Raw genomic sequence first — 24,129 nt, 5'->3', positions numbered from 1 at the left:
TGAAGGCAATGATAATGGTTCATAAATACTGGTATTAGTATGATGATTGTGAGCTATACATGTATGTACATGTTGGATGTGTGTTGACTAGGATTATCAATGCATGTATTGGAAGTTCAGATTATAGTTATTCACAATCAATATATACATACACATTGTATTTATAATTTGCCATTTGATAGAGGGTTGAACAGGCTGTCCAACATTGCGCATAGATGCCGATAGCAATCAATATGCAGTTGAGAGTGCCAGTGTCCCATACTTGTCCTTTACAAATTATTAATAACACCGAGTAGTACACATGTATGCTTCATGCTCCATACATGTAGCTTTGCTCTTCATTCAGACCTTAAAGTTATACGTGTATCTTCATGTACGACACCATCAGATTTTTCCTGATTGATTTTTAATTGATTGTAATAATGATTTTATCCCAGCTGTAAACCTGGGGCTGCGAGCATTTTTTCACCTTTGAGTCAACTGGATTATTTATCAAAATGTTCATTACTAGTCTGGTGAACACAGTCCTGCAGAAAAAAACTAGACCCTGCATTGTTAAAAATATGGATAACCCCCTTTTTGCATCTTAATATGAAAAAAAATCCTGTTGAGGAATACAGTATGTACATGTAGCAGGATGATAAAACAATTGGTTTTTGTGTGTATAGTATAGTAGACAGATTAGTGTTGCAAAGAATGGATGAAAATCACTGTTTTTTGTCACATGATACATGTAGATAAGATATTTGGTGGTATTGGTACAATAGTTAATATCTTTACCATACCAAAATCTAGTAAAACCAACAAAAAAATTTGGTCACAACAATGTCTTTTATTCACTTTACTTTATTCTTTCTTTCTCTCTTTCTTTCTTTCTTTCTTTCTTTCTTTCTTTCTTTCTTTCTTTTCTTTTCTTTTCTTTTCTTTTCTTTTCTTTTCTTTTCTTTTCTTTCTTTCCTTTCTTTCTTTCCTTCTTTTAATTTCATTTATTTATTCATGTATTTATTTATTTATTTTTATCTGTATAAATTTAATTTTATTATTAATGAAATTTTCATTTATTTATTATTATTATATGATTTAAATTTGATTTTGAAAATATTTCAATCATCATGCAGGATAAACATCATCTACATGTACATTAACACTGTACTTGTGTACAGTGTAGGCCTAATGCAAAGACTAGTACACAGCCAAGTAGAAATTGTACTGAGAAGATGATTGAAGCTCAAAGCAGAAATCCTATCTCCTACACAGTAGCTTCAAAATCTCTTATTTTTGATGGTGACTGATATTTAATGGTGACTGATATTTAATTTCGGACAGGAAACATAATGAGATTACTCTGATAGCTATCAGTACTCTCAATAAAATGTGAGAGCTTCACAAAGAACAAAGTTCATTTTTTTATGACAGTTATTGATAAGCATTTGATACATGTTGGCGTACAATGAGGATTATTTGTATTTTGAGATAAATTTTATAATTACATTGTAGATAATTACAGAATATTTAGGCCTACAAGATGATAACCATGAAATAAAGAAGAAGAAAAAACTTTAAATAATTGAAATTGGTTTTCATTATTTTTCATTATTTCATCTGGGTTCAATTTTCACTTTTTTTCACATTATACCTAATCTAAATTGCTGATGCAAGGGCAATACATGTATATCTCATAAAGGAGAGGGCAAACAAAATTGTGCATTAACAATTTACACATCTACATCATCTTCATGTATGCTCAAGTATCTCCCCTCATTTACATGACATATACAGGGAAACTCAGGGCTCAGAATGATTTTATCTGACTAAGAAAAATAAAGTAAAATTCACCGAGCAAAATGCTGAAAATTACATCAAATTTTCTACATGTTTGCCATCATCATGAATATTCATAAGGCTGATGATATCCCCAATTTCCTTTTTCTTTGCTATGTCAGTACATAAAATCATATAGTAATCATAATTTTATTAATTTTAAAATATATACAGTTGTGATTTGGAAGGACATAATTTGATAGATTCATTTACATGTACATGTAATTTAAAGTGATGTTTACCAAAATTTAAGATATTATTTTTCTAGTTACCTCGGGGACCTCATTTGACCCTGATGGAGGGGGGGGGGGCACAGACATACATGTAGTGTACCATGCAAATTTGTAAACATTTACTTCTAACTTTGCAAACGTGCACGGATTACACATGACTCTGTTTTATTGTTTGTTTGCCCTGACACTGAAGAAGACATTGACATCGACCCAGCTTGAACACCACATGCAGTTTATAGGGGACCTGGGGTCAAGAACAAAAAAAAAATGCAGTAAAACTTGGGGATGAATGTTTAGTTTTCCTGCATGACAACGGATATGTGCATTATATGACCACTGTGAGTCAGTCAATGCAGTTTTGGTGCTCTATCTACTCCATGACTTTGAGTTCATGAAAGAGGGAGTGAAGTTTTATTTTGTTTGTGACTAAACCTGCTCTTTTCCTCCCTGGTTCGAGTCCAATTAAAATTCTGCCACTGGAGGTCTTGGTGACTCACCCTACTTGACGAAACCCAAGACCCATTTTGAGGATATGATGATATCATTGCTGTATGATATTGCCGCTAGATTATCATACTACAAAAAAAGCAGATATACTGGAAATGTGGATGATGAAAATTCGAATTTATTAAATTTCAACAGTAACATGTTTCTAATCACTGGCAATAATTCATCTACTCAAGATTAAACTTTTAATCATTTTCAAACTAATGTTGGAAATTATAAAAATGCACCCTGGCCCCTGAGGTTCTGTCTTTTCTGATTTCTTTTCCTCTGTTTTGGCATGCAATACAACAATTGTAGTATGTTGAATATTGGCTCTATCTTCATTGAGTTGGTGAAGTCACACTATTGCGTAGATGTATACCTAAACAGTATGCAGTTCAAGAAAATCTATTGTATTTTTTTTTCATGGTGGTGGGGGGGGGATGAACTTGTCAGACTACACTGTACATGTACATACAAGAGAACATTAGGACATTGACAATGTATGATATTCTATTGTAATAGCCATAAATGATATTGCAAAATAAAAGAAAAACACCTGCCAAATATATATGAACTACATGTATCTCAAAGCTATCTTTTAAAATAACAGACAAGGCTTTTTTCTATTGATGACAAATGTCATCCACACTGCTTTTGTTCCCATACATGTTTTTGTTTTGTCCAAATAAGGAATTATCACAAATATGTACTTGTACATCATACACTTACATTGTAAAAGTACTCAGTACTTGAATTGGAAGTGATTTTTACTTCATTAAAGCTGTGCCTAAATATGTTTTCAATAATATTTTTTGAACATAAATTCATGATGTGATGTAAAATGTTAAAAGGATGGTCCTGGCTGAAAGTATTTATAGCTTAATATACATGTATAGAGTAGAATTCACTGAGCAAAATGCCGAAAATGTCATCAAATTGGGATAACAAATAAAGTTATTGAATTTTAAAGTTTAGTAATATTTTATGAAAACAGTCGTCAATAATATTCATTGGGTGGGCTGATGATGCCACATCTCCACTTGTTCTTTTGTATTTTATTATATGAAATTAGGTTTATTCAATTTTTTTTCCTCCGAGGACTAGAAAAACGACTGCTTTAGTGCATTAGATATTTATTGCTGCAACTTATTTCATTATTAGGGAGACATATAATTCACACAAGTATGAAATAATGAAAAAAATATGACTTTAACATGTAATAACATAAAAAGTGGAAAGCGGAGATGTGACATCATCAGACAACCTATTGAATATTCATGACAACTGTTTTCACAAAATATTGCTAAACTTTAAACTTCAATAACTTTATTATTTGTTATCTGATTTTGATAAAAATTTTTTGCATTTTGCTCAGTAAACTCTACTCTATGTATGAAGATATAAATATTTTCAGCCCGGACCATCCCTTTAAAGTTCTGGTCATTAGATTGAATCAAGTACAAGTAAGGGAAATATTAATTATACAAACAAAAATTACATCGAATCTGACACTATTTTGCTGTGGATAGTCACATGAAGTTCTTTACACATTTGACTGGGACACTAGGCTAACAATAACTTTTTTTGAGTGGATCCTTTTCCCATAAAGGCCTTTCTAAACAACATGAAAAGAACTTGAAAACTCAATGTTTTCATATTTTGCACATCTGGAGATTAATAATGGCTGAAAAAAATGCTCTTGAATAGAAAAAAAATACATGTAGTACACATTAATGCACATTCTGAAGCAGTAGGATGTGATCACATGCATTTTTTTCTGATTTTTTTTCTTTCAAATTTTATTCCAGATTTGAACATAATAAATCCATATTTATGAAAGCAGTTCACGTTTAAATAAAATAGTTCTATTCACATAATGTAGCTGATATGTCATTCATAGTCCGATACATGCACGACTGGATACATGTTAATAAAGAGCAATTTATGCTGGTAGGACTTTTGCTTGAATCATGTATCTCAATTTATTATTCATTTAACAGTTTTGATGTCATTGGCTTTAATAGGTGTGCAATAATAATGTGGAAACATTTATTATTGTAGATCTATATCATGTTGATAGTACTCACTAGATATAGGCCAAAGCCACTAAAAGGTTAAATATTTGAGATAAAAGGTTAAATCTGTGAGATAAAAGTTCAATATACAATTCTAAGGCTGTTTATATGGGTCATGAGATTCATACTACAGTGTAAATGTATATAATGTGCAGTGCTTAAAGGTCAAATCCACCCAACAAAAATGTTGATTTGAATAAATAAAGAAAAATCAAACTAGCAAAATGCTGAAAAGTTCATCAAAATCGGATGTAAAATAAGTTAAAGCTTTTCTTATTTCTCACAAAACGGTGATATGCACAACTAAAATGAGTCGATGATGTCCCTCACTCACAATTTCTTTTGTTTTTTATTGTTTGAATTATTAAACAATATTTCATTTTTTAGAGATTTGACAATAAGGACCAACTTGACTGAATCATATACATGTAGTATTAAACAATGCACATTCCACATGTTCAGGAAGGAATTAATCGTTGTTTGGCTTGACAATGAGGAGAAAAATAGGATATTTCCTATTTTATATAATGAAATACAAAAGAAATAGTGAGTAGATGACGTCATCAGTCTCCTCATTTGCATACCCACCATGATGTGTATATGACTGTTTTGTGAAATTAAGCAAAACTTTAAAAGTCATAACTTTCTTATTTTACATCCAATTTTGATGAAATTTTCAGTGTTGTGCTCGTTGGATTTTTCTTTTTGTTCAAATCAATTTTTTGTTGGGGTTTGATATACACATTTGGAGCTATGATGTACATGTGCAACATTAACCAAAATTGATATCTGGCATGTGGCCATTACAACTGTAGATGGCGCTATCTAAGATAGGAACAGGATTCATGCACTCCGTGTATTGATGCTTGCAGAATAATGGATCACATACACACACAAAAAAACCCCCTAATATTTCCAAGAAGTTTCTATGACTGGAGTTCCAACAGGCAACAGATTTATTCAAGCAGCTGTTTATTTCTAAAGAAGCACAAAGAAAGAACGGCAGTTAAGACCTTTTTGATGTCCGCCTTCGAAGCCGCCAGTTTCAGTGAAGAAATCCGAAACGAAATTTTACGAATATCCATTTGGATCAATTTCCCATCTTTTTATTAATAAACAAACAGAAATTTGTACGCATGACAATACATCAACAACCAAGCACTATTACGCTGAGATATTTGCCCAGATTATATCAATTTACCTTTAATTAGGGAAAAAGTAAGACTTTGACTTTTACTGAAACCCGATTTTAACACTTCCGATCGTTTGCGGCAAAGGAAAATTTCAAATGTGGTCGATGGAATATTGCTATTCATTATTGTATATGCCAGATGAGTGCCCGCACATGCCCAGTTGAGGAAATTTGAGTCATATTTCAGGACATGTTGCATAGTTTATTTTCGCATGACTCCAAATTATGTACTACACATATAACCAGACCAGATGCGGCGAAAAAGTAATTATCATCACAATAGCATATTTCCCTGTATATATGACCTATAGCTATGGAGTGACGCGGGAATCTTTTGTCTACACAATTGCAAGAGGTGTTGACCAAAGTGCATGCCTGACATACTTTTTGCTGGCAGCTTCGAAGCTTGTTCAAAGGGATTTTGTTTGCTGTTACTCCATCTCATTTGAACCTCCTTGATATTTAAATACTTGCTTAAGTTGCTGTAATTCTCAAAATCACAGCAAGTATTCATAATAGAAAATGGTGACAAAAGAGGGAAAATCAACCTGGCACCCCCCCAGGGGGGGGGGGGGCAGGGAAGATATGATACAAAACAGATAATTCTCTTTTCTCTCGTCACACAATGAACATTGGTAAAGTGTTTTCCAAATTATGCAAGAATAAATATTTTGGTGTCAGAAACTGTGTTGCCTTCATAATATCATACGTGTAGTGTTGACAATTTTGCAATTAAATACGTTTGCATCCTTTAATTTTTATTTTTGATGTACAATCTAACTTTTTCAGGATGAGGTAATAGCGGTGAACGGCAAAGCCATCATGAGCATTGAAGACCTTCTTGACTGGGTGATCATGGAAGATGTCAGGTGGATCGATGGTTTCCCGACGATCTGCCCCTCGGAACCTCCCTCAAGGACCGATGAGGGACAGGGTGCACCCTCAACAGCCACTACAGAGGAACTGGGCGAGGCATCGAAGGACCAGGGCGGGGCATGTGAGGACCAGGGTGTGGTTGCTAAGGATGGAGATGCATCAGAAGACGGACCATCGAGCAGGTTGCGGACTAGAGTCGACTCCAGCTCAAAGTCAAATGGTCAGTGGTCATGCATTGTTTGTAAGAATGAAATTGATTGTATGTGAATGTACATTACATGTACACCTACTGTACATGTACATGTAGTCTCAATTAAAAAGCAAAATTCTGTAAATTTGATATTTATATGAGAACTTAAGATTTTGATCAGTCTCAATGGTTGGTGAGATTACTCTGCAGATATGTAGTATTACAGCTGACCAGATTTCGCATTTCTTAATAATTTTTGCTGGCTATATCATGATTAATGGACTTACATCATGTAAGAACCATTGAATTTATATTTTTGAAATTATGATTGATATTGATTTTGACAAAATTGAGGTGATTACACCTCTATGTCTGCAAACCCAATTACATATGGATACATTGTACCACTTAGTGCAAGAAAGGATCACCAGTCATGCGTAAAATCATTCATATCTTTATATGAACAGCTTCATGAAACACCCACCTGTAAAAGTATGCAGCTCTACATACCGGTACATAAATGTTCATGTACACACAGTTACAGATTATTTTGCTTATCATTTTCAATGCACTCTGTGTACTACATATATAGTAAGAGAAATGAAAGTGAAAAGTGAAAATCATTGTACCATTTTTGCAGGATGTACATTCAGTACATGTACATGTATGTATATAAAATGAGTTTTGATAGGTCAATTTATGTGTGTACATATAGCTATACATTAACATGTGTTATACTAAAATGTACAGTGTGAAAGTTACATGCATATATGAAAATAACTCAGTGGTGTACAGTATCCATGCAGTATTGTAATATACAATTGCAATTATAATGAATTAACAGGACTGGGATGGGATGGGATGTTCATCCCTTTATTGACTATACTGATTGTAGATTTCACTTAGATTAACATTTTCCCATGAGTAAAAACGTGTGATTACCATGATACTTGTTCGAAACTCCATTGTGATCAAATAGACACAGAGACAAAACATTGGCGATGCTTTACCACAGAAAATTATTGAGCATTTCTCTTTTAAAATCTATGAATAATGAAAAACAAATACAGTATGAAAAATTATGAATCATGACTAGTATATTTTTCAAATCTATCCAAACATTCTAGAACCCTGCAAGGAGGCGGAGAAACAGAATTTGATGGTCGTCAGCTATCCCAGCTACTGTCGTTACCATGCCAACATGAAGAGGATTGAGAAGCAAGGAGACAAGTGGCATAGTAACCCCCTCCTGAAGGCCCTAGGGCTCCTGTCCTTGCCCCACCCTAACACCAAGCTGCTATTCTGCCGAGATGAGTTTGATCATCCTATTATGGAGGAGGACGAGAGGTTGTGTGAATATACAGGTAAGAAGTCTATTGAAATTGAGAAGTATATTGGAACAGGCATCAAGTGTTGCCCTTCCCCCCCCCCCATTAAATGTCAAAATAGACCAGAAAGTTGCCAAAGGGCCCCTCTGAAATATGGGGGTGGGGTTTTTTTAACAGAAAATCTGGAAATATCTGTATCTTGATACAATTATTGTCAACCTCCTCTGTTGACTTTTCAAACCCTGATGATAATGGGAAGCCTATTCATAAAAAGACAATATTTGAAAGATATCATACAGTAGAGCCTGCATAGGTCAACTGTCTATAAGGCAATAATCATCCATAAAGTGAACACAATTTTAGACCAGAATTTTGGAAATATTATTTTCATCTACGTACTATGTTGAATTTCATGTTGAAAAAGTCTTACAGCGTTCTGTTGTGCCAAGAGATTTGACTGATGCAGTTTACTGTAATTCCATACCAAACTCTATTCAGTGGATTGACAATATGGTGCACCATCTATTGATAGCAGTGAACAGGTACAGTGCTGGTCCTTCAAAAATTAGAACCATATGGCAAGAATTCACCAAAAACGGTCTAGATTTCGCATACGCGTATAAATTACTCTCCTACCTCTTGGACCCTGGTAAACAGCATAGCCGGTCGAGCCGCATCGGCCAGCGCTAAATGATCGCATGCATGTATTCACTTTAGTGCTTTCACATGGAACAGATGTCGTCTTTTTATTCCCATGATGCATTGCGAATTTCGGCCTGTTCGATGCAACTGATAGATCGCGCACCGTGTTGCGAATCCACGGAATTGTATGATATTCTAGTATTGATGTTTCACAATTTTTATTGTATTTTGCAGCTCCCAAGCTTAAAGGAAGACCAAGGAAAAAGAAGGTCAAATTAAAATCAGATGATGATCGTTACCAACCTCCTAGAAACCACACCAGCTCTAATAATATACAGGTAATCTCTACCAGACCAGACCACACACCCACACAAGTTTGCCAGATAAGGTTTGAACTTGGAATTGATTGCGAAAGAGGAGATTTCTTGTGTTGAAATCATGGAAAACTTAAAGAAGATCTCAAGGCCAATATATGATAATATATATTTTAAAAAAATCACTGATATAATGCTAAAGTCTGCCAGTCTATTGAAACATCTTAGCACTCCAGTGTGCATTGGTGATAATAAGGAGATTAAAATTTAATAGAATAATCATGGAAGAAGTTGCACTACCTTCAATCTGGGCATTCAAATTTCATATCCTGTTCATTGTTATAACACAATGGCTTACCCTGTGTGATTTTAAAGTCAGAAAAACATTATTTTAGTATAACTCAGGTGAGAAAAGCTATTTTATATCTTTATAAAGAGCAACTTTTGCACAATAATAACAAAGACTCTAAAAATTAATTTGCTGAAAACAGTAAAAAAATACATGTATGGTTCATCATAATTTCATCCAATCTTGACGGTTAATTTTGTCTTAAAGAAAACACACCATATTAAAGCTGAAATATGATGTATATTACTGTAAAGCAAACTAAAATATTGATCAAATGTGTTTAAAACTTTAAATTTTCTGGCCCAAATACAGTTTTATGAGCTTCAACTAAAATCAAACAGTTCCACATTTTGTGAGTTTGTGGTGTTGAATCACAGTTGTAATATGTTTGACAATTTTCAAAGCAGTGACTTAATTTCTTTTTCTTTTGCATTGCATTGTTGTTCTTTGTAAAGATCTATAATAGTTTGTTATAGTTTACTGATAATTATGTGTATGTAATCAAATATACTGCATTCTGTTTTTAATATAATTATACATGTAATATCCTCATCATTTTTCTTGACTGAAATAGAACAACCTCCTGCTAGCTAGCAAGAGGTCACATCGGGTCGGGTCACGGAGGTCAAGAGAGCGGCTAGATCCTGGACTGAGTGGTGTGGACACCCTTGCTCAGTTGAAGGCGGAGTTTAGGACGGGTAAAGTGACGAGTGAGGAGCTCTTCTTGACGCACCTGTACAAGTATATGAAGGATAGGAACACTCCTATCGACAGAGTGCCACATCTCGGATTCAAACAGCGTAAGATGAAGTTTAGGAATTCAATAATTTCAAATTTGCACTTTGAAAGGAGTGGAAGGAAAGATGTTTAATGTAATATTCATGTACAAAAGTAGTGGTTGTGTTTTGGATTGAACTCTGAGTTGTCCCATTGATACAAAGAAGTGGTATATAATTGCCAGAAATATGCACTTTTTATGTGTAATTGTAAATAACCCATGTAAACTGAATGGTACGAAGGATTTTTTATGCAAAAGTAAAAGAGAGTAATATGTTAGAAATTATAGTGTAAATTTTAAATGATGTATTGAAGCTAAATGTGAAACCTCAAAGAAAAGTATCCTTCATTTTATTGGAGTATCAGTACTTGTATTATGATTTGGGCTTGACTTTCCAATATATTTGTTATCTTTCCTGCCTTTTTTCCCCCCTGCAGTTGATCTGTTTGCCTTCTTTGAGCTAGCAGTTAAACTCGGTGGATACAGGAGTATCACATCACAGAAACAATGGAAAGTCATCTATGATCGCCTCGGTGGTAATCCTAACAGTACCAGTGCTGCAACTTGTACCAGGAAACACTATGAAAGGTTGGCGATGATAATCATTTTAAAGCTTTAAAGAATTTATTTTTATTGCTTGAGTGACTTGGCCTCATTTCTCAATTGTGGGGAAAATCTATTTTTTTTCATGACTATATATGTATTTTAATCCTATCAATCAAATCCAATGGGAGCATTTATAATGGTGCATTTTTCTTACCATTTCAAGGCACTTTGCAGTATACTCCATGAAATATACACTTTGTATACTCAACAGTGACAATATTTCAAGAGAGAAGTCAAAGTTTATTAATTTTTTTTTCAAATCTGAGCTGAGTATCAAAGAGGGTTATTCAAATTGTCATTTTTGTCTCACCTGCGAAGCAAAGTGAGACTATAGGCGCCGCTTTTCCGACGGCGGCGACGGCGGCGGCGTCAACATCAAATCTTAACCTGAGGTTAAGTTTTTGAAATGACATCATAACTTAGAAAGTATATGGACCTAGTTCATGAAACTTGGCCATAAGGTTAATCAAGTATTACTGAACATCCTATTAGAGTTTCATGTCACATGACCAAGGTCAAAGGTCATTTAGGGTCAATGAACTTAGACCATGTTGGAGGAATCAACATCGAAATCTTAACCTATGGTTAAGTTTTTGAAATGTCATCATAACTTAGAAAATATATGGACCTAGTTCATGAAACTTGGACATAAGGTTAATCAAGTATCACTGAACATCCTGCATGAGTTTCACGTCACATGACCAAGGTCAAAGGTCATTTAGGGTCAATGAACTTTGGCCGAATTGGAGATATCTGTTGAATTCCCATCATAACTTTGAAAATTTATGGATCTGATTCATGAAACTTGGACATAATAGTAATCAAGCATCACTGAAAATTTTGTGCAAGTTTCAGGTCTCATGATTAAGGTCAAAGGTCATTAGGGTCAATGAACTTTGGCCGAATCGGGGGTATCTGTTGAATTACCATCATAACTTTGGAAGTTTATTGGGCTAGTTCATTAAACTTGGACATTAGAGTAATCAAGTATCACTGAACATCCTGTGCACATTTCAGGTCACATGACCAAGGTCAAAGGTCAATGAACTTTGGCCGAATTGGGTGTATCTGTTGAATTACCATCATAACTTTGAAAGTTTATGGATCTGATTCATGAAACTTGTACATAAGAGTAATCAAGTATCACTGAATATCCTGTTTGAGTTTCACGTCACATGATCATGGTCAAAGGTCATGTAAGGTCAATGAACTTTGGCCATGTTGGGGTTTTTGGGTGAATAACCATCATATCTCTGTAAGTTTATTGGTCTAGTTCATAAAAAGTGGACATAAGAGTAACCATGTATCACTGAACATCTTGTGCGAGTTAGAGTAGTATTCAAAGTCAGCACTGCTGCTATATTGAACCGCGTGATGCAGGTGAGACGGCCAGAGGCATTCCACTTGTTGTTTTAAAGTTTTAGATACTAATAAACTGTGTGTTTCTACAGAGAACCATTAAACAGTATTTCCCCGCAGCGTAAGTATCCAGAATTCCGGAAAACTTCCCTGTAGAAACAGACATGGTGCGGTTTATTGATAAACCGCATCCTGCAAAATACGGTTTCTCATAACCACCTCTGGGAGGTGGTTATTCCTGTGTTAATCTGTTAAGTTGCGATGTGGAATGTGAGTTAATCTGTTTATTCGCTCTGTAGAAACAGGTTGGTTTAAGGGCAGTATGGCTTTTTGATTCCGGAAAAGATAAATTGATTTTAACAATTCTCTGTAGAAACACACCATAAGATGGCATTAGTGTGCAGATACATTCTATGTTTTTAATAATCCACACAATTACATGGTATTTTGGGACTCAAAAGCAATTTGTTTAATCATTAGAAATTGCTGAATAATCGAGACTAGTAGTAGTGTGGATTAAATACTGAATAATAAATACTCAGTCTGTCTTTACCACAAATGCAGGAGCATATTCCACCATTTTCTCTCATTTTCTTTTTTTTTCAGATTGCTCTTTCCATTTGAGCAACACCTTCGTACGCCAGACAAACCTGCAGAACAGTATGCTTTTAAGGACAAGAAAAAGAAGAAAGATAAGAAGGAGAAGAAGAAGTCAAGAGTAAAACATGTTCGGGAACAACTTCAAGAACTAGAGGCATGGCGAGCAGCAGAGAGGAAAGCGCAAGAGGAGGTAAGTCGAGTATAACAAGAGTATTATAGCTAACTGATGAATGGTAGTGGAAATTCATTATAATTTGGTAGATTTGTTAAGCGAAAATATTATATATATTTTGATTTGTGGTAAATCTTTAGTGATGCGGCAGTCAATGCAAGGATACTTACAGCACCCAACCCAATACTCTTTCATCTGGAATAATGTATTTGCTGGTTCTTGAGTTGGCGATGCTAGTGTGACAGCCGCATATTCATCTACATTTTGTTTGTCAATGCATGCTAGAAAAAATAGTCATTTACTGCTCTTGGTTTCCTGTTAAGTATCCCCCCCCAAAAAAAATTTGATAACTATTATAGATCTTTCCCCAAATGTATATTGTAATCCAGTATGATACCCTTGTGAGATTCTTCACTTGTCATTTTCTGATCAGGTTTTTTTTTATCCATGATACATGTATGTCTCTCATTTTATCCATAGATGTATTTTGCCCTTACACTTGGTGACATTATTGTTTTCGTTTCCCTGTAGATGAATCGGCAGCTAGAACAAGCGGGACTGAACAGTGTCGTTATGAGAGAATCAAGTGCGTCTGTGTCAACAGTAACTACCACAGTGCCTGTAAGCACAACCTCTGCAACTCCATCTGTGATTGTCGGCAGAGAGGTGAAGCCTCCAATGACTGTCAACGGCACACCCATCATGACCATGCCACCCATCATGCCTCAGACATCAGTAGTTCAGCTTCCAGGAGGCCACCTGTTCCCTCATCAACTAGGTCTGAAGAACATGGGTCAAGTCATCCTAGCCATACCTCAGGTACCTGTCATAGCAGCCACAACGGTACCTAAGAAGGAGAGGGAGAGTCCAGTGGTAGGCCACCAGGCTACAGAGGATCAGAAACAACCTTTGCAGCAACAGAATGCTCCTCATTCGCAACCATCAACAGTTTTAGATAAATTGAATAGTGGGACATCACTGGTGAAGAAGAAAGAACCAGCAGTGAAGCAAGAGGAAGCAGTGGCTATTAAAAGTGAGGGAACACATTTAGCTATGAATAACTTGGTGGTCAAGGAAGAACCTGGTGCTCTTGACCAGTCAGGACATCTTAGAGGAATTGATAGTAAGCGTATTCTTGCAAACCCTGTGAACAATCTGAACAATGTCACCTTGGGTGAACCGAGGATAGGCAGTCAGGAAAGCCTCCTTTCGAGGCCATCAGTGATACAGCACACACATCACAAAAAGGTGAAGCTTGAAAGAGATGTTCCATCTGGGTTAATCAACTCTCTTCCAAGTGCTGTGCAACCCAATGACCTCATCCTACGTAATATGACAAAAGACAAATTTGCAGCTGAGCACGACCACTACAAGAAAGTGGTTGCAGAAATGCCAGGCCTGCTAGGGGCTGGGCCACGATTGCTATCGCCCTACATGACTTTCCTTCCACAATCTCCTCTCCTCTTCCGCCCTCCAGTAGACCTCAATAGCCAAACTATCTTGAGTATAGCTCCAACTCAGGTGACAAATAAACTAAGCCAGCATGAATTGGATGATTCTAAAAACAAATTTCATTTACCGGACTCAACTCCTGTCAAACCACCAGTTTCTTTGTTGCCGCCGGTACGTTCTTCTTCATCTTCATCCTCTTCCTCATCATCTTCTTCTCGCTCTGTCAAGTATGAATCCTTTCCAGAGCAGGAGGAACCTTGTGACCTCAGCATGCCGAAAAAGCGGAGGAGGCATCCTGAAGATACTCATGATGATGAGATTCACGAGAAGCGTAGACCAAGTGTAATTAGTAATGCGAACTTGCATTCCACCACCAATGTGATGAGAGACTCTCCGGTACACAGATTAAGAACTTCTGATAAGAAATTCCGCAAGCAATCTGCATCTCCCCTGTCTCAGTCACGCGAGCAGCATCCACTGCATTCTTCCGCATCACCACACTTGTCTCACCCGTCTTCCCTAACGGCTTCATCCTCAATACTCGGTATGACACCCAAAGTCAAGATGACACCTAATCCTCGTGGCTCCATCACTCAGGGTATCATTGACCCAGCCACCAATCAGCCCCATCCTTCCCTTTTACACAAACCTGCCATCGACCCATCCAATGCCCCCACTCCAAAATCCTCAGCCCATGATCTTGCCCCCCCACGTTTGCCTCTGGACTTCCCTGCAGCTCTGAGTCTTCCAATGGCCGTAGACAGCACGGGTAAGCCCCTCCCACCCCTGACCGATCTCAATCCTTTTGCTAGATTCCCAATGCTCCCTTACTACCCCATGCTTCCACGCCCTCCATTCCTCCCAGCTGGGTCACCGTTGCTTCCTGGGCTTGTCCCAGGTATACCGACCAGTCAGGCAGAGAGTATGCTTCAGCAGGGGCTACTCTTTCGCCCTCCATTCCCTTTTGCGCCATCGGTGCCTTATAGTACTGCACAGCTTCCTCGAGACTCCACCCAGGCATCCTTGTACAGAAGCTAGTAATAGTAGCCCTATGTACATCTTGAATCAAGCTGTGGGGATCACAACTGTGCTCCAGGGAAATCATTGAGGAGAAAACAGGATTTGACTGCACATTCTTGCAGATTCATATGGTACATATTCTTCTGAACTATTGTGGGCAGAAGTTTACTGATAAGTTATCGTTATCTTGTATTTTCATTTGTGACCAGTGAACTGATGATACCTGTGCATGACATGGGAAATTCAGAATGGGTACCAGGCATTGACTGGCATTGTAGGTCAAGTTGATAATCTGTCTAAAGTGAACTTTGCGATCCTTATGCTCCATGGGAGCACTAAGTAGTCAACGGGTTGATCCCATCTGTACGTTAATGTCTTTGCTAATTACTGTTGTCCTCATTGTATTTGGCCATGGGCCGAATGTACAGTACAGCGAAACACTGCCATAAGTTCATCAACATCTTTTGGTCAATTGCGCATCAATATTGTCATGTCCGTTCTCCAGTTGGTTTATTCATTGGTCAGTTTTTGTTTATTTTTGTAAGTCTTCCATCATGTGCCTTGTAAAAAATTTATATTTTTGCACAAAAAATTGAGTATTTTATACATTATCACAAAGCCTTCTTCATTCACTTGATAGTAATATTTTTCATATTTTGTTTCACATTTGATTCGTTGAAAGTTTATTTTTGGGTATCGTGGTTGGTCCATCTGTGTTGTATGTGTGTGTTCGAAGGTGACATTTCATGTCATAGCCATTGTAAAGTATGTATGTGTCATCCTCTGATGTTTTGTTGATCCATCGTCATATTTGTCATGTTGCTGCGATATGAGTATTGGGTATTATAAAGGTGTATGTCTTATCGTTAAAAGTAATTGACAGTTTTTTACGCAAAATTTGCTCTTATCTCCTGTCATTAGTTAAATCATTGCAATTTAAGTGGAATATATATTGAGAGAGGAATCAAAACAGCTACATGTAGTACATCTACGAGTACCAGTAATTAACATACTTGGGCAGGCACGTTCTGTGTTTACATTGGATGGCAAAAATTACCATTTTACTCTCTTAATTTCCAGTATAAGGTGGCATTTAAATAAAAATTCATAGATAATCATGTTGATAAATAGTTCACCATAAGAGAGTATATAAAAGCGAGGTCAGTATTTAAAGTAGATCTACTTTGATTTTGGTTATACCATCAAATGAACATAATAGACTGTAAAGTAGTCAAATGTGTTATTGGTGTACATGTATTTGACTTTTGGAAGAGTATTATGAATGTGAGGAAAAAATGATCAAGATTCGAACGATTACTTCAAGATTAATTCAGGTTAATACACGCTACCTCTGTTAAAGTAAAAAGTAGGAAGACCAATTTGGAAATATTTTTCAGTTACTACCTCTGAAATAAAAAGTTAAAATCAGCAGACAATTTTTTCTAGATAGATGTAGGCAAATGAATAAAACAAAATGGTAATTGATAAATTACCTAGCCATTTGTTTATACTATTTATCACTTTTCAAATTATTTTACTCCTACATCAAGTCTATTGCTGCTTGGAATGTAATATCAAGGTTTCAAGAATTAATCATGAAATGATTTCTACATGTGTAAACCCCAGAGCACACTATATTATCTGTTACAATCCTATTTTTAAAGAACTTGTAATTGCACTTGATTTGAGCATTCCAACCTCTAAAATCTTAACAATTAAAGGACAAGTCCACCCCAACAAAAACTTGATTTGAATAAAAGAGAAAAATTCAACAAGCACAACACTAAAAATTTCATCAAAATCGGATATAAAATAAGAAAGTTATGACATTTTAAAGTTTCGCTTATTTTTAACAAAACAGTTATATGAACGAGCCAGTTACATCCAAATGAGAGAGTCGATGATGTCGCTCACTCACTATTTCTTTTGTTTTTTATTGTTTGAAATATGAAATATTATGATTTTCTCGTCATTGTCATGTGAAATGAAGTTTCATTCCTCCCTGAACACATGGAATTCCATTATTCTAACATTTTGTGCTTCAGGCAAGAAGGTCCTAATCATCAAATTCGTAAAAATTGAAATATTGTATAATTCAAACAATAAAAAACAAAAGAAATAGTGAGTGACATCATCGACTCTCTCATTTGGATGTAACTGGCTCGTTCATATATCTGTTTTGTTAAAAATAAGCGAAACTTTGAAATGTCATAACTTTCTTATTTTACATCCGATTTTGATGAAATCTTCAGCATTGTGCTTGTCTGATTTTTCTCTATTGATTCAAATCATCATTTTTCTGAGGTGGACTTGACCTTTAAGGTTCTGAATAGTTGTATAAATACTGAAATCTAAATCCAGTGTATTTCGAACCTCTCTGTAGGAATAAAGGCAAATTCAATTTCAAATTGCAATGACGTCATCATCACCATCACCTGCGACTTGAAGCCAATTTAGACTTTACTCCAGCCACAAGGCTTGCAGAAAAACGGAATTATGATTTTAGTATTCATCGATATATGCCAAACTTCAAACTTTTATACTTAATTTTAAAAATTACGTTGTATCGGATCTTGAAGTGTGCAGTGGGCTTAAAGCATTTCTAAATATTTCCTTTTTTAAGGTTTAGGAAAATGCTTCACTTTTGTGCTATCAGATAACAACGGGTGCTTTGAACTGGAACAGTACGATTGAGGTCCAATCTATTTTCTAGGATAGTGTTAATAATAATAATAATAATAAAGGGTTTGTATAGGGCACATATTTTGAGGAATTACTTCCTGCTGGTACCCATTTACCTCACCTAGGTCGAGTGCAGCAGTGTGGATGAATTTCTTGCTTAAGAAAAACACACCATGGCTAGGATTCATCAAGACTTACAATTATGCAGGCCTTAAATTTGTATGTTTTTAGGGATTTCTAGGTAACGGCAGAAATAAAAAAAAATGTAAAAAGAGCAAATGTCTAAGAGACACTGGTCAATAGAGCATGCAAAGCCATGGCCTTGCAAGAATTTAAACCTGATTAAAAACAAATCTTGATTTTTTTATCTACTCCTGAGCCCTTATAATTTTGCTAGTTACCCTCATGGCATTCTTAACCATAACGATAAAATGGCATTGGGTCAATCCACAGATATGCTAGTGGCATAGCCGAGATGCAATATGGTAGTCACATTTTGGAAAGAATTCCTCGCAAATTTGAATAAGCAATCGGCCGGTATTGGATATCTATTCATATGAAACAACTCCAAATTTGACCACAAAATTGTTCGAAAGCAGCATGATTGAGTCTTTACAGTTTGGTCATTATGGCATCGCAGTATGGCTCTTGTTCTACACTATTATAGTTCAGGTATCAGTGAGATGGGAATGATCGAATATTATTTTCACTCTCACTGTCTTGCCATGTTGTTATTACATGTATGCCCACAAACTTGACATGTGGTTATGGCTCTCTTTGCATGAAAATGATTGTGATTTCATCATTAGTTTAGTTCCCACACATCCATGAATAAATCATAGATAACACTGTGCACTGTATGAAACAACAGTTTCATACAAGTGTTGTCATCGCTAGGTCGTTAGACATGGAGCTGATTCACATTTCTGCTATAAAATTGTCTGTTCTTGAAAGTAATGCAAAATACTTTGGAATGTCAAAGATTAATGGTGTAAGAATGTGCCAGGCACTTAAAAATAAGGTAATGTTTATCCTCCAATAAAATTTAGTCAAAGCAAACTGATTTACCGTAGTGCTAGCATGTAATCGGTTTATCCGTACTTAATGATTTGTGATGAAAAATATCTTAGTGTTGTGTAAAAGTGTGGCTTTAAAGTGGTGATTCATTTGAAAATTTGACTCTTGCTATAAAAAAAGCTGCAATATCTTGAATTGTAATTCATACTATGACGTCAACTAAATGAACGATAAGAATTTGACAAAATGATTTTTAAACCATGTATATTGTAATGAATCACTGGGCAGTTGATGATTAACAGTAAATAGTTGATAATTCAATATTTGTTTTCACTTGTAAAAAATAAGAATGACAAAATAAAAAGAATGGCAAACTAATCCATTTACCATTGAACTATGATCCCTGACAAGAATGACTTTAATATGAAAAAAAAAATCAAAGTATTTGTAAGTGATTAATCCAGTTAAAAGTTTATTTGCATGCCTTTGTCGCCAATTCATCATCTGAATACATTTCTGTTTTTCCTATCTGGTTCAGTCAACATTTGAATTTATTAAGTGAGCAGATGTGCAATTCGTTTTCCTACATTATACGTTTTTTTTTTACTGTACTTTTTGTCTTCCACATGAAGCACCAGTTCACCATGAAATAAATATGTTTAGTTAAGCGATGTGTTTTTTTTTTTGGTTAAAAGACTTGGGAAGGAGGATGTCTTTGACATCATTATTATGTTACTTTTATTATTTGTGTCTTTTGTATGCTTTTCAATCCAATCTTTGTGAATACTGTAAAGGTAAAGAAGTATTTTGACTGTACAGTGAGAAATACATGTTATGTGTGAAAATGTATGCAACATAAGTGCCAGTTTGGGAACAGATAAATTATCAGAGCCAATAACCAATCTCTTTTATTCTATCAAGTGTCTATTTGATTCTATCAAGTGTTTTCAAAGTCAAAATATGTATTTATATGAAACTCCAACTACAATTTTCCGACTGTCTCAAAGAAAAAAAAAAGATTGGTTTTAAAATACAGACCATTGTACTTGCGTCTTATGCATATTTTGAATGTTGTCAATAGCCTGGGGGGGGGGGGGGTTCAATAACAATTACCAGATAGAGGCAAGCTATGTTTGCAACTTTCAAGGTGGATAATAATTATTGAACATAATGATATGTCCTTAGAAAATTACAAATACATTTCAAAGATAATTTGAAGAGGACGTCATTTTAGGTAACCAGGGCAACTTTGTTTTATCTTTTTTAAAGATCTACTTAGGGATTTTTTTTTAAATCTCGATTTACTCTCAAAATGACTGCAAATTAGGGTCAATACTCTGTTAACCTGTGAACACTTTGCAAAACAGTAGCTTTTTAAAACTGTCGACGTCTTCTGCGAGTAGCATGGTGCATATTGGTCAGGTAATTTGGTGTTTCATAAAGCTGTTTGTAAATTACTTATGACTGTATGAACAACAAGAGCGTTTTTCATATGCAAGTCAGCTTCATGGGAATACATCATTGGGTACATTCGTGTGTAAAGAAGAAATGCCTTGTAGAGTTGATTAAAAAGTTTGAAAATCATCTAGAATGACCCTACAAGAAAAAGCGTTTTCTATTGCCCCAAATTTCTTGAAAAAGTCAGAATTCAGACTTAGTCTGAAAAGTGGCACTCCTTGTAAAGTTATTCATTTGTATTTTACAAATGGCTTTAGGAAACAGCTCCAGATATAGGTGATGAAGTGTTGATTTGAATTCAAATAGATTTATTAGCTGTACAATTTTTCTGTTTTTCACTTGAAAAATATTTTGCTTTTGGCTTTGAAATATACATGCTCCTGAACTGGCATTTGTGTTCATTTTGTATGAAAAACTCTATTTCCCATAAAGCATCTGTTACTTATTGTGTGTGGAAGAAATATCAGAAATTGAAATTATGGTGGGGAGTAGTTTTGATACCCCTACTTGTACTGATGTACTATTTATATATCATGTTTGATTATGAAAGTAAATAAAACTATGCAGTATTTGCATACAAAGTCAACAGAACCAGTGTGTGTTTTATTTTGTTTGCTGGTAAGTTTGGACAAACAATGTGGGCAAGACAAGAAAATTTGAATTAATTACATCAAAGATTTAAGCAATGATTTCATGAGAATTCCCTCACTGAATTAAATGTTTAGCATGATAAAAGCAGAAAAATCAAAGATATCTGAATTATGGCGCAGTAACTTTTTTGTAATAGCTACATATAGGTGATTTAAAGAAAAATGAACTGTTTTTGACTCACTGAACGGCCGCCGTGGGGGAAATGTGACTGCAGGCCTGCAGCATTATTAACATTGTTGGATTTGGTTTGATAAGTCATGTCATATGATCATTACCACATTTTTGTTTGAATTTATAGTTTTTTTTTGCTTTTATCATAATTATTCCCTTTCAGAGAATGGTGTAAGTCCCGGGGGGTATACTAAAAAGAGACATTTCAAATTGTGATGAAAAATGTACAAGCCACTGAATAAAATATATCAAGCAAAAAAAAAATGACAAAAAAACAATTGGACAGAAAATTTGCAAGATAAGCAAACTTATGTTGCTTTTAATAATGGAAGCTTCTTCATATAACAATATCATATTGCTTACAAAGTACACTTGCATCCTGCAGTCCTATAGATAGAAGTCTGAAGAGCGTACATTAGGAACAATGTTATAATATATATATATAGATTATACAACACATCTTATGCTAATGTGCAACAACTGATTTTATCTTTCCAAATAACATACGATTCTTGCATTTTGCCGCAGCAGAATCCAAATGTACAAGAGATTAAAAATCGATTCCCGAATTTACAAGGCAACCATTTTTTCTTTTGCTCTGTTGAATTCTATTTTCAAGATATATTCGGTGATGTTCGATATTCCTATAAAAAAATATTTCTGATAAAACAAAGCAACCAATTCTAATTTCCAGCCTATCATGTCAACAGGAGAAAGTCGACCTTCCTATAAGTTGACTATTCATCTAACATGCTTAAGCCAGAGTACCAGAGTCCTGTCTCAACAAAAAGTTGTGCGAGATCGGATCAACCACAACTCTGGAAAGTCAGCAACTCCAACATCTAAAATGCATGTTTGTTCAAAATGTTTTCTAGATATGATGTATAGGAATATTGTATACTCATACATTCATTATTTTCTTGACAATGTGGTATGTTCTTCTTTGTTTACAAAAGACATGCAAAAATCCTGTAGGAAAAGTTATGAGATTGATGGATTTCCATACAGTTGAGGTACATGCAGATCGGACCATTCACATCCCTTTGCAAAATGGGACCAAGATTAAGCATGTGTTATACACTTCTTGTAATTCTAACAGATTTCAGTTGTCCTAAAAGATCTGACATAGGCCAAGCTACCTCGACATGTATTTGCTATACCACTTGAAATTCTGGGGGGTGTTTCACAAACATTCAAGTATGACTTAGAGTCACACTTAAATGCCTAGTTGCATGCGGTATAAAAGGCATAACCGCACTGGTCAGATCATGCAAAGAGGACAGACACTACTACGTATTGATCAATTAGATTGTGTGTTGTATTTCAGATACGTGTCAGAATTTAAGTGCGATCTAAGTCATACTTAATTCTTTGTGAAACACCCCCCTGGAGATGTTTCCTGAAGCTGTTCATATGACCTTTCAAATGACTGGAACACTTTGTTTTGTGTGAGCAAAATGAGATACCCTATTTGAATAAAGTGGGAATATAGTGTCTAATAAATGAAATCTTAAATACAGTTTCAAATATTTTCAACCTTAGCTGACAGGAATGGAAGTGATGAGGAATCTGATTAGCTCAAAGAACATGTTACACTGTAGTCATTTAACACTTTTATGAAAAGGCCCCTGTGTAGTAAACAGCAAGTTTCATGATCCTGAAGGCTATCATAATAAAGCCCTCAATGGGGCCAACATAGAGATTCAGGCACTGGAATTGAAGCCATTCTGAAATTAATAAATCTCAGTCAAATACAAATCTTTTGTAAGGAACCCGATGCAAGAGGGTCCAATTGTGGTGTCAACTTCGCACATTATTCCATTAATTTCAAACTTGATATCAGATTTCATTCTTCTATTAAAACAGATGATGAATTCCATGGCTTCATGCATACTTTCAGTTTTTCATACCATTTTATCTGTCTAACATAAATTGGCATAGAAATGCAATATGAATACAAAGTACTTTGTAGGTCTATACCTTACATACATAAGAGGGTTTTAGTATCCAATTTAATTACATTTTGGTAGATGTAATAATATGTACCATGCAAATGAACTAGACACTATCTGCATATTGCTAGTGCACTTGCCTCAACAATGTTTTCATTTTAAAGGCTGTTTTCATAATAAAAATAGTATTATAGTTTAGTACAAAATTTTTGACAAAATGGTCTATTCCTTTCTCACCAAAACCACAATTATCACTATTACTAGTACATGTACACAGAGCTACCAAGTGTCACGCATTGTGCGTGAGACTCACGCATTCAGGGTCCGTCTCACGATCTCACGCATGGCACCCATTTTTTTCACGCATTAGGGACCGACAGAAAAAAAGAAAAAAGTAGCATTATTCGCCAGATTATACGACTGGCCGACCGCCTTTGCGTCTAGCCCGGCACGCGAGACGAATCGAGAGTGCGGTCAGCGCACAGCTAGTACGTGATACGATGAATCGCGTGCGTGCATCGCATGGTTTTGAAGCCCATTTCTCATGCGCGCGCGCGTTGTGCACACGCCTTTTCACGTACGAGTGTAAGTACTGGCCGCGCGCGCACATACACGTCGAGTCATGAAAATCTCACGCAAAACATTTTTTTTAACTTGGCATCTCTGATGTACATCACATGTAAACATTCCCTGTCATGTTTT

At 35.5% G+C, this 24,129-nt stretch overlaps 1 protein-coding gene across 1 annotated transcript in view; it reads left to right on the top strand.

The window, feature by feature from the left end:
• Positions 1-16,780, top strand: part of LOC121424826 (AT-rich interactive domain-containing protein 5B-like) — a 30,359-nt gene extending 13,579 nt beyond the window's left edge. The window contains exons 3-9 of the mRNA XM_041620623.1: positions 6,600-6,906; positions 8,004-8,240; positions 9,081-9,184; positions 10,084-10,309; positions 10,725-10,875; positions 12,859-13,042; positions 13,556-16,780. Of these exons, the coding sequence (XP_041476557.1) occupies positions 6,600-6,906; positions 8,004-8,240; positions 9,081-9,184; positions 10,084-10,309; positions 10,725-10,875; positions 12,859-13,042; positions 13,556-15,514 (3,168 nt within the window). The 3' untranslated portion in view covers positions 15,515-16,780. The remainder of the gene's footprint in view (positions 1-6,599; positions 6,907-8,003; positions 8,241-9,080; positions 9,185-10,083; positions 10,310-10,724; positions 10,876-12,858; positions 13,043-13,555) is intronic.
• The last annotated feature ends 7,349 nt before the right edge of the window (positions 16,781-24,129 follow it).

Source organism: Lytechinus variegatus, chromosome 12 (assembly GCF_018143015.1).
Source record: "Lytechinus variegatus isolate NC3 chromosome 12, Lvar_3.0, whole genome shotgun sequence".
Taxonomy (NCBI): domain Eukaryota; kingdom Metazoa; phylum Echinodermata; class Echinoidea; order Temnopleuroida; family Toxopneustidae; genus Lytechinus; species Lytechinus variegatus.
Note: the sequence above shows the minus strand (reverse complement) of the source record. Positions and strands in the feature narration are given on the sequence as shown.